The 17,304-nt window shown below is 36.2% G+C and overlaps 1 protein-coding gene across 1 annotated transcript in view; it reads right to left on the reverse strand.

Annotated features, from left to right (window-relative positions):
• LOC139151081 (fibropellin-1-like) overlaps positions 1-17,304 on the reverse strand; it is a 68,079-nt gene that overhangs the window by 17,900 nt on the left and 32,875 nt on the right. The window contains exons 9-11 of the mRNA XM_070723620.1: positions 16,373-16,498; positions 14,862-14,984; positions 13,931-14,053 (exon numbers count right to left, since the gene is read on the reverse strand). Of these exons, the coding sequence (XP_070579721.1) occupies positions 13,931-14,053; positions 14,862-14,984; positions 16,373-16,498 (372 nt within the window). The remainder of the gene's footprint in view (positions 1-13,930; positions 14,054-14,861; positions 14,985-16,372; positions 16,499-17,304) is intronic.

A 17,304-nucleotide genomic window follows, 5' to 3' on the forward strand; every position in this document is an offset into this window, starting at 1 on the left:
TCAATCCCAAAATAGTTACTATGGCAACTCGAAACATTAAAATAAGTCTGGCATTTGTGTTCTCTGACCCGAACTTCCCCACTAGATAATATTCATATCAATCAAAGTTACTTTTCATGGGATATTAGAAAAACTGAAATTTTCAACCCCTAAAATGGTTACCATGGAAACATGGGGCAGTGAAATCGATATCATATTTGGTCTTTTCGACCCAAAATACCCTTATGGTGAAATTTTCACGGAAATTGAACCTATTATTATTCGCGTTATTATTTCTATATAATACTTATATTAACAAGTTTAGGGGCTATAAGTATTATATAGAAATCTAATAACAGTTCATTGAAGCTGTGTTGGAATTCTGAAAAAGAGGTGTTGTTTATTTTAATTTTGTCAATAGGGGTGACTTCCAATTGTCTTACGTATATTCTCTCCGCCCAGTTAGGTGTTCCTTTTGACATCACTACCCTTATGAATATTCATATACTTGCAAAAACTGACAGTCGCTGTGTCTGGCAGCGCGTGCTCACAGCTGCTGAGCTGCACAGCATAGCCTTCGAATGCAGGCCCATCGTGGCAGTCGTGGGCGTGTAGAAACAAGGCACAGCGACTGTGGACAGTCTATGCCAGTGTAATTGGCCTTGTAAACGTATCTTCAGCGTGGCATTTGTAGTTGTGGCGAAAAAAATAAACCCTCTCCGTATACTGACATTGTTGGTTTTATTTTGTTCATGTGCATTAACTGTAAGCAATCAAGGAAGATTTGGGATGGAAATAGAGCAAAGGCATGAGTTAACACGAGATCTGTGCTACAAATATAACTTTACGCATGCGCACTCTATTGCCAGTGGTGCGTGTAGCCTGCCAATATGAGCATGCGCAATATTGAGTGAACGTGCGCGTGAATGTGTCGTCTGCACACTACGTCCCGTGTTATAATCATGTCATTCAGCTTTGCATGTTGACAGAAACTGGAATTACTGCAGAGAATACTTTTCAGGACATCACATGCGAGTCTCTAAGGGACTGGACGTAAATTAGCAGGGGGGAGGGCCGGGGGGATTTCGTAAGAGAGTGACCAAAATTTATGACCCTCCCCCAAAGCAAGGCTGAAAAATCTATGACCCTCCCCAAAGCAAGGCTGAAAAATTTGTGACCCTCCCCCAGTTTCAAAAAAATAGAATATTACAAATTGATCGAATCTTAAACGATCAAAAATTGAGGTGGGGATTTACAACACAGGGCAATATAGATGGATACCAGCAAGGAATGTCTGCGAATTTCTGCTTCTGCTTGTGACAAGAACAAGTCTAGATATGGATGTCAGCCTTACCTAAGAATACTTTCAATGACATGGTGTCAGTCCCATTTGACCAGCATTGGTAAAACTAATCTTGTAGAAAAAATCTCTATAATTCTATGCTACCGATTTTTCAGTACTTTTAATAAAAGGGAACCCCTGTTTCTCTGCCTACACAATATTCATTTTGATTGTTATGATAATGGTTTAATATACTGTTTAACTCTTACACTGTTTAAACTTAGTAAACCAATCACCAGATAAAGGAGTACTGGTATTCTTGTTTCCAGTGTGGTATGGGTGGATTGATCTGGGGAACACCATAGGATAAACTCTATGATTAAATTAATTCATTGTTTGATTTTCTGCACAAGTTTGATGAAATGCTCTATTTTCCACTTTGTCAGCACACTTGTAAATGTAAAAAACAGTTTAAGACTTCACTGGACACAAAAAAATGACACCACTGCTCAAGTGTCATCAAGCTAGGCTGACAAACTGAATCAATACAGAGCATATCATGCTAAAATACAGCAGCTAATACTGAAAATTCTGAAATCTTATGAATTTATTAACTCTGACCTGCAAAGTAAACAACAAAACAACATCTTGTCCATACACCATTGTTTCAAATTACAGTGACTGACAGGCAAAACTAACAAAACAGCAAACATGGAATTTAGCCATTTTCATTGGCCATTAAAGGGACAAAGTCACTCGTTTTTGACAAAATTTCGGTCATTTTAATTTCCATTAAATATATATGCTTTTCTACTGCTCACTGAAATGGGCTTAATTGCAATCTCTGGTTGTCACAGCTCAACTCATATGCATGCATGGATATAACATGTGGTCACTTAATAATTTAATTTAAGGTATGTACCAAAATTGTCACAGTAAATTTCACATGTTAATGTGCCTTATAAAAAGTGAGAATTGAATTGCAATAACCAGAGAGTGAGCATATTTCAGTGAGAATAATCTATCAAAAGAAATTTAAATGGCAAAATGACGTCAATGGGCAACTTTGTCCCTTTAACTTGGTACATATCTAGTAGAGATTCTTTAAATTCAAGTGTCAAGCAGCATGACCATTGCACTGCTGAAGTATTAAAATGGTGGCAATGAATATTTTTATAATTGGTGCATTGACAAGATAGTACTGTAAGATGTTGACAAAAATAGCTTTGTCCAAAGTATTATAATATTACCCATTTCTGAATAGCGATGTAAGATTACACCACCATGCCATGTGAACTCACAATTTTCCAATATGAAAGTGCAGTCCTCTGCTGAGTGCCAAATTATCCCGGTATGTTGTACACCATGGAGGTAGACACCAAGCATAGCATTATGAAAAAAAGTTAAAGTCTTGGTACTAGATGACCACTAAACAAGATTGTCAGTCCGCTTGTTTCAAAGCTATTTAAAAACTTTCTTCTGGGCCTATTTCACATCATACTTGACCCTTTGCACTTGACCTGCAAGCTCGGTATGTAAATGTATTCTGGAAAATGACAGTAATTTCAACGTCATTTTAAGTCAGAGATTCGTCATGTAAGTCATTAATTTCACTCAATTATTTCTGTCCGTTCATCCTGACTGTCAAAATTGATTGAAGTCTAAGTATTGAAAGTACTTAATTTAATGATGATTTTCACAAATATGTTTCACTTACAACTGACTAAATTGTCACTACTTCCAAGTGTGACTGTGAACATCATTCTATAAATATTCAAATACCTTCAACCCATACAAGTTTGTTTACAAGTTTCGCGCTGTGCCAAGAAGTTCTCTGGACGTACACTGTACATTTTAGCCTATCATTTTCAGGAAATAAAGGTCTGTATGTTTAAATGATTGACTTATTGGCTTATGAAAAATATATTAAGGATCAGAAGGATGTTGATATTGCAATTCACAAGTCTCGGTGTTGTTTTTCCAAGCAGGAGCATATCAGTATCACCACGGAACTACCTAGCTCTGCATGGCAGGGCTGTGTGTTACCAGCGCGCGTTATACGGCCTCCTACCACAGGCCGTATAACGCTGGTAACACACAGCCTCTGCCATGCAAAGCTAGGGCGAGTCCAAAACCCGGACCGAGACGAGTCGAGACGAGACCATAATGACCCCTCAGGCCAGGCGTTGTAAATACATCATATATACAACACTACAGAAAGCTTGCAGTTTATTGAGAGTGTCAAAGATTGATGCACAAAGCAAGATATAGCACAATCAACGATTGGAACAACTGAAAAAAGATTTGTTGAGGTTTTTCAACTTGAGTTCAAGGCGAGCTCGAAACATGCGAACTGCGTCGGCATTTTGGCCTAAGCGATAAGCGCCAGATTCAGATTCTACTATGATATCTACTGTGAATTCAAATAGGTAACCTTGTATTAGAAACATACATACAGGAGATTTAAGTAATCATTTTTTAGAAATTAGATTCACCATTTATAAACACATTATAGGAAAGTAAACTGAGAGCTCATATGTTTAATTTTATTACAGTGGCTCTGCACCATTTTTCTACATTACCGATAGTACATTCATGTATATTATGTGTGTGGAATTTGAGGCAGCCTCAGATTAAGATTCAGATTCGGAGGGCTATGTAACCACTGACTAGAATGTACGAAAATGAACAAGCATAAGTCGATTGTAGGAGTGGGATATCACTTCTTTGACTAACTAAGACAGAAGTGGAACAACGTCCTTTTTTCCCGTGGCATTGATACAGATGCTGCCTATGTGCAAAAAAACCGTAACTTTTCTATCAGTAAGATAGGAGGTCTTTTGGTCTCGTCTCGACTCGTCTCGGTCCGGGTTTTGGGACTCGCCCAAAGCTAGGAGCTACCACACTCTTTTGTAGTACCGTGGTATCATATATTGCTTTAAGTAGCTGCAGTTCCGAAACTGAAGGGTTTGCCTTTTTTCGAGTTTAAGCTTTTAGATTTTAGGGTTTGATCAAGTTGACGTCCTACCTAAACACCAGTCCAAATATTGAGGTACAACGGCACTATTGCCCTACGCTAGGAGGATATGTGTACCACCGTCGCTACGCAAAGACTACTTACCCCAAAGAGCTCCTCTCTACTCTCCTCTCTCTCTCTCTCGCTCTCTCTCCCTCTCTCTCTCTCTCTCTCTCTCTCTCTCTCTCTACCGGGTGCATAGGCCTTCGCGTTGCGACTGTGGTTGCACCTGTGTGATGAGTATGCCGTTGTTGGAGGCAATCAAAGCAGCCAATAGCTGAATACTCTTACCATTCTCGTAGGGCTTAGACTGCTACACCAAGTCAATGGCATATATCATGTCAAGTAGGCAGTAAATATGTACCCTTTCACTTTGTCTTTGAACTGCAGATGTGGAATGTTATGATTCAACAGACTGTCCAATAATTCCAATAATGAATGCCCAAATTGGCTCATAATGGAATAGAGCACACTTATACTCCATTAAGAGTGATTGTGATAAATGCTCTTCAAATGTTTTCTTTTATACTAATGCACATGCATGTGCCTGCCATTTTTTCTAAGGAATTATAATTTAATACTTATCAAAATATCAGTGAACTTTATAATTTTGGAATGTATCCCATTGACAGTTGAGGGAATACTGGAAACACAATGTGACAATGATCTCCATAACAGTGATATATGGTCATGTACAATGTATTGAGCAGTTCAATCTCTACATTGGGAGGAAATATGGGAAAGTACAATGTATGTTTAAAATGTGTTCCTGGTACAGATATAGAACTACATGTGTGCATGACCCCATTATTCACTGGATTTTATAATATTCCTGATAGACCTGTGTAGTCAGAGAACTGAAAATACCTGTACATGTGCTCATTGCACTCATATCAAATCCAGTTTTACAAAATGTACTATTGTGTTCCAGTAGACGATAAGAAGTTTTGGTCATGTTGCCCCGTTTGTGGGGAAAGGTCAACAGAAAGGCTATGCCTATTCAAACAATAATTTAAGCAAACAATTCAAAGTATGGTCATGGATTGAATGCTATAGTGTGAAATTACGGTGTTTTAACATTGATAATACTTTGTCAATTTTTGTGCCTCGTTTCTTTGCATTTTAAACTTTAAAGGGAAGTGGCTTATGAAAGAGAGGGAACTTTTGTTTATCAGCAAAAAGTGGAATGAGAAATAATATTGTCAAATAGTTATAGGTTCAAGATTGACTACATCAGCGGAACAATGTAAGATATTGTGGTAATATCCAGCAGTGTTTTTGTTAAGGGCGGTACCAAGGTAAATGTTACCGGGGTTCCCCGGTGATTTTACCAGGGTTAGCCTTGGTATATCAGTGCAGTCATACTAGAAATTTTACCAGGGTTCCCAATGTTCCCCAATCTTAGCAAAAACACCGTCCAATGTTTATTAACGAAACACACTACATGTACACTGGGCAGCCAGAGTGCCACGGGTTAACTGAGGAACAATAGATTGGATTTGCTATAAACTCAATTTCGATAAGAATAGCAACAAGACAGACAATCCTATTTAAGATAATGGTGGGGAAGAGATACACAGAGAGTTGGGAATGAGCACTTAATAGAAAGTAAGAGGCAGTGTGCCAAAGATGTCATGTGAGCATAATTGTCTATACAAACAATTTGCTTTCTACCTTTAGTGGACCGACAACAAGCCCAAAAATTTGTGACCCTCCCCCTTACAGGAGCTCAAAAAATTGTGACCCTCCCCCAAACAGAGGCTCAAAATTTGTGACCCTCCCCCCAATGCCCCCGGCCCTCCCCCCTGCTAATTTACGTCCAGTCCCTAAGGTAACAAGTAGGACGTTTAGGAAATCCTTTCAGAAGTTCACGCCGCCTGTGGCCATTTTGTGGAGTATCATAAGCTTATAGTTATACGTACCTGGAGCGTATACAGTATTTCTACTGTACAGTGTACATATTGCCGGATAATATGCGATGGAATTTTGCGTTTCACGTCGTTCAATCATTCAGATGGAAATGCTGCCCTTCTCCAAACTTTGAAAAAAAACAGGGTGACAGATTTGGAATGCTAACAATTGTATATCAAGAATGACGTAATTTAATGAGAAGACATTGTATTCGAGCACGGCTACAGTTTTTGATTCGAGAACTCTCATCATGATGGACCGTAGTTGTATTCAACAATCGAGAGGGCAAGGGTGAGTCGAACTTTTTCGTATGTCCATGTAGCACTTGTGCAAAAATAAGCGAATCCACAGGCCTTTGGCGAATCAATAATTGCGTTTTTTCACCATGCTGAAAGGTTGAAAGATTCGTCCGTCACTTTGGGACAAGGTAGATAAATGCAGTCAAACCCAGCTGGGCACATAATGTGACTTTGTTTTGGAAATTACGAAGACGACCGGCCGTGCGGTGGAACTTTGCAACAAAGTTTCAATATCTGAACTGAGTACTTGAATGACAGGCACAGGAACGATAGCCAATAAAAACGCATTCTCGTTGCATTTTGATAATAATGTATCAATCACAATGACACAGAAATTATGCCTCCTCTCGGCAGAAGGGCCATGGCCAATTTTTAGCCCTGCTACAGTATGTCTCAGTGCTGAAAAGGCCATGTTGTTGTCAGGTTGTCATGGCGACTTTTAAAATTTGCATACAACTCTGAGAGTGAAACGGGTTGTTAATAGGTCACAGAACTTTTGAGTCCCACTGTCGTCCATTATACCTGTTTCCTTGGGTGCAAGTATACACATCAAAAGACTAGAAAATTCACTTCATGGGCAGAATCTCTTAAAGTAGCCTTTTTCTTGTCTGGCTAACGAAAACAGATACCCCTGATCTAAAATACGCATGGTTTTAAATTAAAAAAAACTGTGGTTACTGAAATGGTTACTATGGCAACATAAAACAAAAATGAACGTGGAGTTCATGCTGTTATAAATACACTGAGGAGAGCATTTGCATAGTAACTGGGATTACTTTTAATGGACTAAGGAAAATAATTGAAATTTTAAAATGCAAATGGGTTACTATGGAAACACAAGGCAGTAAAAATGGATATCATATTTTGTCTTTCTAACCCAAAATAACCCTTTGGTATAATATTTCTGTTGATTACTGGATTTTTACACTGGATATTTGGTCTTTCTAACCCAAAATATCCCTTTGATATAACACATTCTGTTGATTCCTGGATTTTAGATGGAATCTTTGAAAAACTGGTAATTTTTACTCCTGAATGGTTGCCATGGAAACATCTCACATTAAAATGAGTGTGAATTTTTTTTGGTGTGCTAACCAGAAAAACCCTTATTATCAATTTTTACATCAATCAATAGTTCTTTAATAGGAATTAGGGAAAAAGTAACATTTTCAATCCCAGAATAGTTACCATGGCAACTCAAAACATTAAAATAAGTCTGGTTTTTGTGTTCTCTGACCCGAACTCCCCCTGCTAGATAATTTTCATATCAATCAAAGTAACTTTTCATTGGATATTAGAAAAACTGAAATTTTCAACCCCTAAAATGGTTACCATGGAAACATGGGGCAGTGAAATCTATATCATATTTGGTCTTTTCGACCAAAAATACCCTTATGGTGAAATTTTCACGGAAATTGAACCTATTATTATTCGCGTTATTATTTCTATATAATACTTATATTAATTATTATTATTACAAGTTTAGGGGCTATAAGTATTATATAGAAATCTAATAACAGTTCATTGAAGCTGTGTGGAATTCTGAAAAAGAGGTGTTGTATATTTTAATTTTGTCAATAGGGGTGACTTCCAATTGTTTTACGTGCAGCGCAGAATTGTGCATCATACTGTACGGAGAGAGAGGGATATCATTAAGCCAAGGGGTAATTAAATGCTTGTCGGAAAAGTGACACCAAGCAGTTTACGCGATACCAGCAGGCCTAGACTTTTAACTTTTGTGCGAACTTTACGGATAACGTTCAATCGGTTCAATTAATTTTGTTTTTAGTTTTCTTCCATCAAAAGTCACGACTATGAAAAAGATTTCCAATATAAATTAAAATATCTCTCTCTCTCTCTCTTCTCTCTCTCTCTCTGCAGTGAAATTGCTATGCTGCGACCACCGAACGAATATTTTCCATACAGTAGGGTAATATTAAAAGTTATTTTATAAATCTAACTTAATTGCTTAAGTTAGGTCTCAGAACCCCCCACCCCAAATCCCAATTCTAATAATTGACCTAAAATTGAAAAACATCTCAGACACGTATCCTGTACTAATTCTTTCATAAACGTACCAATGTACAATGGATTCATTCTGATGTATAATTTAAAACTTATTCAGACTTACTTCGTAAGCGTCATATTGGCATTGCAGAATAAACATTTTTTCTGCATTTCGCATGTTTCGCCCTGGCAGTGTAGTCTGGCAGAAACCCTGCGATTCGCGTTCTTCTCTGTCGGAACACGTGCGCGCCCTTCAGAGACGCGACGCGAATCGCAGAGCATGCGCAATTGAGAGTGCGTGGCGTGACAGTACAACGTCTCCGATTTCGCGCTATCGTGTCGTTGTGAGCTTTAAAAATGATGGAATTTGACAGAAACTGGAATTACTGCAGAGAATACTTTTCAGGATATCACATGTGAGTGTCTTAAGGTACCAAGTAGGACGTTTAGGAAATCCTTTCAGAAGTTCACGCCGCCTGTGGCCATTTTGTGGAGTATAAGCTTATAAGCTTACGTAACTCAGCAGCGTATACAGTATATATTTCTACTGACACTGTACATATTGCCGGAACATATGCTATAGAATTTTGCGTTTCACGTCGTTCAATCATTCAGATGGAAATGCCGCCCTAAACAGGGTGACAGACATTGGAATGCTAACTCTGTATAACAATGACGTAAGTTAATAAGAAGATATTTGTATTCGAGCACGGCTACACTACAGTTTTTGATTCGAGAACTCTCATCATGGACCGTGGTTGTATTCAACAATCGAGAGGGCTAGGGTGAGTCGAACTTTTTCCTATGTCCATGTAGCACTTGTGCAAAAATATGCGAATCCACAGGCCTTTGGCGAATCAATAAATGCATTTTTCACCAAGCTGAAAGGTTGAAAGATGCGTCCGTCACTTTGGGACGAGCTAGATAAATGCATGCAATCAAACCCAGCTGGGCACAGACTTTGTTCTGGAAATTACGAAGACAACCGGCCGTGCGGTGGAACTTTGCAACAAAGTTTCAATATCTGAACTGGCATACTTGAATGACAGACACAGGAAACGATGGCCAATAAAAACGCATTCTCGTCGCATTTTGATAATAATGTATCAATCACAATGACACAGAAATATGCTCCTCCGCACAGAAGGGCCATGGTTTATTTTTAGCCCTGCTACACTATGTCTTAGTGCTGAAAAGGCCATGTTGTTGTCAAGTCGTCATGGCGACTTTTAAAATTTGCATACAACTCTGAGGGTTAAAACTTTTGAGTCCCACTGTCGTCCATTATACCTGTTTCCTTGGGTATTAAAGGTGTGCAAGTATACACATCAAAAGACTAGAAAATTCACTTCATAGGCAGAATCTTGTAAAATAGCCTTTTCTTCTCTGGTTAACAAAAAAAATTTTATTACTTAATTATTAATATTATAAATTAAAATTAATTAATTTGAGATACTAGTAGAATTAATTTTAGCACATAAAATTAATTTGAAGGCATAAACATAATTCGATGCATAATGAGTTAGTACTGTACTATATAACACTTATTTGGGATGACTGAATGAAACAAAATTAAAAATACTTCAAAAATTATTTCTGGTCTATATAAAATTAATTCTAACACACTAAAATTAACGGAAAACATAATTTTGACCAGAATGGCCCCAATATATATTAAGTTTACTATTCATCCTAGAATGAAGGCAAAGAAATTACAATTATTTTTATATAGAACAATTTCTAAGTTGTTACTTAGACATCCATAAAATAAATAAAAAACAGTGAATTATGTTTTAAGCATAGACCCTCTCGAGGGTCTATGGTTTGAAATAAAAAAACTGTGGTTACCAAAATTTTTTACCAAGGCAACATAAAAGAAAAATAATATGGAGTTCATGCTGTGATAAATACACTTAGGAGAGCATTTGCATAGTAACTGGGATTACTTTTAATTGAATTTGAAAAAAATTTAAATTTTAAAATGCAAATGGGTTACTATGGAAACAGGGCAGTAAAAATGGATATCATATTTTTTTCTTTCTAACCCAAAATAGCCCTTTGGTTTAATATTTCTGTTGATTACTGGATTTTACACTGGATATTTGGTCTTTCTAACCCAAAATATCCCTTTGATATAACACATTCTGTTGATTCCTGGATTTTTGATGGAATCTTTGAAAAACTGGTAATTTTTACTCCTGAATGGTTGCCATGGAAACATCTCACATTAACATGAGTGTGATTTTTTGGTGTGCTAACCAGAAAAACCCTTATTATCAATTTTTACATCAATCAATAGTTCTTTAATAGGAATTAGGGAAAAAGTAACATTTTCAATCCCAGAATAGTTACCATGGCAACTCAAAACATTAAAATAAGTCTGGTTTTTGTGTTCTCTGACCCGAACTCCCCCCGCTAGATAGTTTTCGTTTTAATCAAAGTAATTTTAATTGGATATTAGAAAAACTGAAATTTTCAACCCCTAAAATGGTTACCATGGAAACATGGGGCAGTGAAATCGATATCATATTTAGTCTTTTCTACCCAAAATACCCATATCGTGACATTTTTACGGAAATTGAACCTATTATTATTCGCGTTATTATTTCTATATAATACTTAATATTAATTATTAGCTCACGTGTGTAAACACGTGGCTATTGTCATAGCGATGTCTGTCTGTCTGTCCGTGTGTGTGTGTGTGTGTGTTAGTGTGTGTGTGTGTGTGTGTGTCTGTCTGTCTGTTTACACGATAACTCAAAAACGCCTGAACGGATTCAAGTCAGATTTGGTACACAGGTACCATGTGCTACTTGCAAGAACTGATAAGATTTTGGTTAGTGTGGCTTGCATATTAATGAAGTTATACAATATTATATTTTTCCATACAATGGTTTTCCTATGGAGACGGTAATGACAGTGTAGACATATATCAAGAAATACTGCACAAAATTTCATGAAACTTTTCACAGATGACAATCTAAGAACATTATGATGATACTGTAAGTGTCATGTCAATTATCTTCTCATTTGCATATTTAATGAACTTTTGTTATTAGTGAGATAACTCTGAAATTCCTGCACCAAACTTGATGATACTTGCAATAAATATTGATCTAATATATCTCTAATTACAGTTAGAAGCATTAGGCAGTGTCAAGTTAATAAATAGCTCATTTGCATATTTTATGAAGGTATTGTAATTAGTCATATAACTCCGATATAACTTCACCAAATGTGATGAAATCTGCTGCAGATACTGATCTGACTGATATCTTACTGTAGTGTAAAGCATTTAGTAGTGTGAAATTAATAGAGGGTTCATTTGCATATTTAATGAACTTTGTAATTAGGTATATAACTCTGAAATTACGGCACCCAAGTCAATGAAATTGGGTACAGATATTGTTTTGATAAATATCTAATTGTACTGAGAAGCATTTGGCAGTGTCAAGTTAACAAATAGGTCATTTGCATATTTTATGAAGTTTAGTAATTAGTGATATAACTCCAAAATAACTGCACCAAATGTGATGAAATCTGCTGCAGATACTGATCCGACAGATATCTAATTGTGGTGTAGAGCATTTAGTTGTGTGAAGTTAATTAAGAGTTCATTTGCAAATTTAATGGACTTTGTAATTAGTGATTTCACTCCAAAATTAAAGCATTAAATTTGATGAAACTTGCTACAGATGTTGATCTGATAAATATCCAATGGTACTGAGAAGCATTGAGCAGTGTCAGGTTAATAATTAGCTCATTTGCATATTCAATGAAGTCTTATAATTAGTCATGTAACTCCGAAATAACTGCATCAAATGTGATGAACACTGCTGCACATACTGATACGACAGATATCTAACTGTGTTGTAAAGCATTAGTAGTAGTAAAGTTAATTAAGGGTTCATTTGCATATTTAATAAACTTTGTAATTAGGTATATAACTCTGAAATTTCGCACTAAAATTTGGTGAAACGTGCTACAGATATTGACTTGATAAATATTTAATTGTGCTATGAATCATTGAACAATGTCAAGTTAATGTAGGGTTTATTTGCATATTTAATGAACTTTGCAATAAGTGACATTACACTAAAATTACAGCATTAAATTAAATAAAACGTGCTACAAATGTTTATCTGATGGATATCCAATTGTCCCATAAAGCATTGAGCAGTGTCAAGTTAATTGACAGCTCATTCGCATATTCAATAAAGTTTTGTAATTAGTGATTAAACTCTGAGAGTACTGTGCGAAGTCTAAAAAAACCCTGCTACATAGTGATAACATATATCTCATTGTTCTGTGAAGCGTACTACTATTAATGAACCTGTTGTAAAACACGTGAGCATATTCAGTTCATATCTGGTTTATAATATGGGATTAACGTATATTTCTGCCTTATTTCAGCTGCAGCAACACAAGGCATTGTCTCACTTTGGGCAAGAATTCTGAAGTTTAGCTTTACAAAGCATAATTTGTTAAATTGAGACAAATGATCAACAGTGATCATGACTTGTGAATTGGGTTCAATCGAATAAAACCCAGCTTGTTTGTTAGTGTTGGCAGGTATAGCACTGTTGACACTGACACTGATAGAATGAACATTGGTGTGGGTACCACCATTCTGGAAAGGGTTGAGAATATGAGAGCAATGTGATACATTGAAAGGAACAATAAACCCACAACTCATCCAATGATTAAAACTTACAGCCCCATGACGATACTTCCTTTTGTTTATTCTATGTTGATATCATTGTTACCCTAAAAATATATTTTTAAACCTCGAGTAATAACATTCAATGTTTCGATATCAAAAGACAAGAAAATCTTTTACATGGGCCTTTCATGTAATAAAACACAGTTGACAGACTTAGATTAAACTCACATATAATCCATCTTTGATGAGCATTGTATTTATTGACTCAGAATTAGGCAATTGATAATATCAAGATCACAATTTACGAACTTTTACTTTCAAGGATGAGGCACTTATCTCGCTGACATCATGCAAGGATAAAGTCAATGTATTCATAAATAAAACAACAAATAATAAATAAAGAAGTGAAGAATGTGAAAATATTGTATTTGAACACGTGTCTATCTGAAAACAGTTTCGGAAAGGGTGGAAAAATATGTTCTATTTTTAGCGAAAATAAAATACTTAACATAATTCTTACACAATACATGCATTACTTAAAAGTACTGATAATATTTCAGGGAATGTTGAAATATTTATCTTTGCCCATTAGTGATGGCCCTGTGATGCCACTGGAAATTGTCATAACTCATAGACATGCAAGAGTACAGCATATCATCAGGAACGATAAAATGGAATTAAGTATCGTATATTACAACGTTGGCAATACATGATTGCCTGGCACTGTAGGAACCCTATCATACAATGTTATTAATATCAAGAGATGTACGTACATTGTTCACAGTACTGTCCTAAGTAGCAGTCTGGACATGTGCATGTGAATAGTACACAGGAACCTGGTGTTGCTTGGCACTGTCCTCCATTCTGACATGTGTTAGGTATACAGGGATCAATTCCTGCAAAAGCGATGTTGACATTACACTTATGACTTAGTAACAGAAACATGAAAACTATACAAATACTTTGAAGACTAATCAGTCAGTGATCGTAATTTTTTAGAATATGTGTGATACCGTACATGTATGTGTGTACAGACTTATGTTTTGGTCACAATTACCACGTGAAACCCGATTTTATAGTTTATTGTGTTCAGATTGTCGTGTCATTCCATATACGGGCAATCTTCAAAGTTATTGATGATTGATTTCACTCAAGAGTAGGATTTAACTTATCAACAATAACATGGGCCGGCATATCGTACATAACCCACTGTGTTTGCAAAGGTACAGTTCTCAATATACTTTAGGGGATAAACACAGAAATGCTGTTCTACAACAACATATCAAAATATTATCAGACGTTCCTTAGTAATGTCCACGTTGCCATGTTTATTTACTCAATATTTCATAAACTTCCACAATATGCCAGTGGCTATTACAGTTTTCTCATACTTAAGCAAAGTTCGATTGTAGCTGCTTCTTGCATATTCAGCACTGTAATTTTCTTGGCTCTTAAGGACATGTTTTACTTTAATGTTTCAATTATATTTTGCAAAATGTCTTGCATTTTACAAAATGCAGGAAAGTATATAGTGTGGTTGTGTTTTGCTCAGTCTGACCTATAATTTGGACCTTGAAAATAACACTATAATCTATGCACAGAGCGTTTTTGTCAAGTGTTGTTTTAATACAGCAGTATTGTAAGAACTTGGCTGTCTGATTAAGCACTTATTACAATTAATGTTTAAAGCTCTCACACACTTACGTGTTTCACAATGTGTTCCGTTGAAACAGTCGGTACAACTACATGTGTACAGTGTACACGAGCCAGGAATACCCTCACACACACCACCATTCAGGCATGGATTGTCTTGGCAGGGATCGCTCACTGTGCAATGGAGGAAAAATAATTGTACACACCATCATCAAACTTCAAGGGGTTGTGTTTGAATTCTTGTGTTGTTGATTAATAAAGAGAGAGGTTTTGTCAAGTGTTTAGTTTTAATTGAAGCAGTACTGTAAAACTTTCTGTATGATTACGCACTTAATACAATTATTGTTTCACAACGTGTTCGGTGAAATAGCCTGTACAAGTACAGACCTCATGCAGTGTACAAGAGCCAGGAAAAGCCAAACACACATCACCATAGAGGCATAGCGTGTTTTGGTAGGGAGCAATCGCTGTGCAGGGATGCAGGGAGGGAAAAATCGTGCATTCCATTATCAAACATCTAGGTGTTGTGTTTAAATACTTGCCTTGTCTATTTTATAATTAGGGATTAACATATATTCATACTTTATTTCAGCTGCAGCAACAGAAGGCACTGTCTCACATTGGGCAAGAACTCTGAAATTTGGCTTTACAAAGCAGAATGAATTACTCAGACAAATGATCAACACTGATTATAAATTGTTCCATTGAATAGTAAATCAATATCAAATTCCATCTGACAGGGCCATAAAGACTTTTCTAGTTAACTTGTTCAGATGTCCAAGTTTCGCCCAAAAAGTTTAACTTACAGCGAGAACACGTTGCACCAGAGTAGCATCCTGGGCAGAGGCATGTGAAAGCAATGCATGAGTTTGCTATTTGTTGGCATGTTCCAACATTTTCTCACGGTATGGAGTCACAGACATTTACAGATGAAAAACAAAAAAGTAGTACGTAAACCGTTGATTATCTGAACTTTTTTGGAAGACAGGGATGGCAAACAGTGACAGTTATTCAATCAGATTTTTTGCAAAATTTTGATCAAAAACTGTAGCCAATGAAAATTGATGTCAGTGTAGTCGAAAATCATCAAAAAATTACAGAAAAGTTCATAAAAATTGGTAAAATGTTAAACAAAAATTTGGGTTGAAGAATTAAAGCACACAAAGGCTTAATTTAACTCTGCACTTAAATGAAATCATGTTTGTTCATAGTAACTTTGAAATACAGATAGCACTGAACACCAGTGTAATTTTGTCACTTAATACACAAATTGTCAAATATACTTAAACCTCTAGAAATCTACAAAGTCTTGACTGTTTCAGCTTGTGTCTGGTTCCTTTGACATTTTTTCCCGGTATTGATCAGAATATCAGTTGTAACAACACACATTGATTTTGGATAGTCTTTCTGTAGACGTAATTAATCGTGACACATTGATGATTAAACACTAATGACAATAGGAATGAACCTGTAATATGCCATTAATATAGTGAGAGAATGGAATTAATTTTTGCGAATATTGCCATTGTGTACACTAAGGGTTTATAGTGGCAAATACGTACGTATTGCACAGATGGGTCCAGTGAAACAGCTGTTGCCACAAATACAGGTGAAGTCTGTACAAGATCCCGTCACTGGTTGGCAGAGGCCTCCATTCTGGCAAGGGCCGTTCTGGCATGGATTTATGACTGGAGGGGTAACAAGAAGGAGGAAAATTGAATTAACAGGAAGTCACGGTACCGTTTACTCTACACACTATACGAATATGACAAGTACTAAATGTGGAACTAACAGTTGCTGTACGGTATGTGTAAAAGGTCAACAGTTGGACAACATTGAAAGTTCGGCTACATACAATATGCATCTGAAAAATTGAAGTTTGAAAATATGTTCAAAATATTGCCTCTTGGCAAGGTACTTTTGTCTGTCTGCCATAAGTATAAAAATGCAAAGCAAGTTTGCTTTCTTAATATTGAATTGCACCTGACAGTATCGGCAACACCTCGATTTAAAAATAAGACTAGTTCGTCTGATGGCAACGGGTCAACGCAAACCACTGTAAGAGATGGTCTTCATTTAGTGTTAGATAAAACATTCGAATATCTTTAACAGTCTGTAGTTTAAGCACGGCAAGTAAATTACCAGCATTTGTTGTTTCCTTGCTGCATGAGATTGTAAACTGAGTCTAAACTGTTACCACAAAATATTTAATGTTCCCCAAGAACATTTAATGATTCGATATCAGAAAACAAGAAAAACCTATATAGTGGTCTTTTTAATGATAAAACATTGAGGACACATAAGATTAAACTTAAATATAATCCATCCTTGATGAAAGCATTTTATTTCTTGACTCAGAATTAAGACATCGACAAATAATTTCAAGATCACAATTTACAAAACTTTACTTTCAAGAATGAGCCATGTTTCTCTCTGTCATCATACAAGGATAAATTCAATGTATTCATACATGAAAGGACAAATAATAAATAAC

This window comes from Ptychodera flava, chromosome 15 (assembly GCF_041260155.1).
Source record: "Ptychodera flava strain L36383 chromosome 15, AS_Pfla_20210202, whole genome shotgun sequence".
In the NCBI taxonomy this organism is placed as follows: Eukaryota; Metazoa; Hemichordata; class Enteropneusta; family Ptychoderidae; genus Ptychodera; species Ptychodera flava.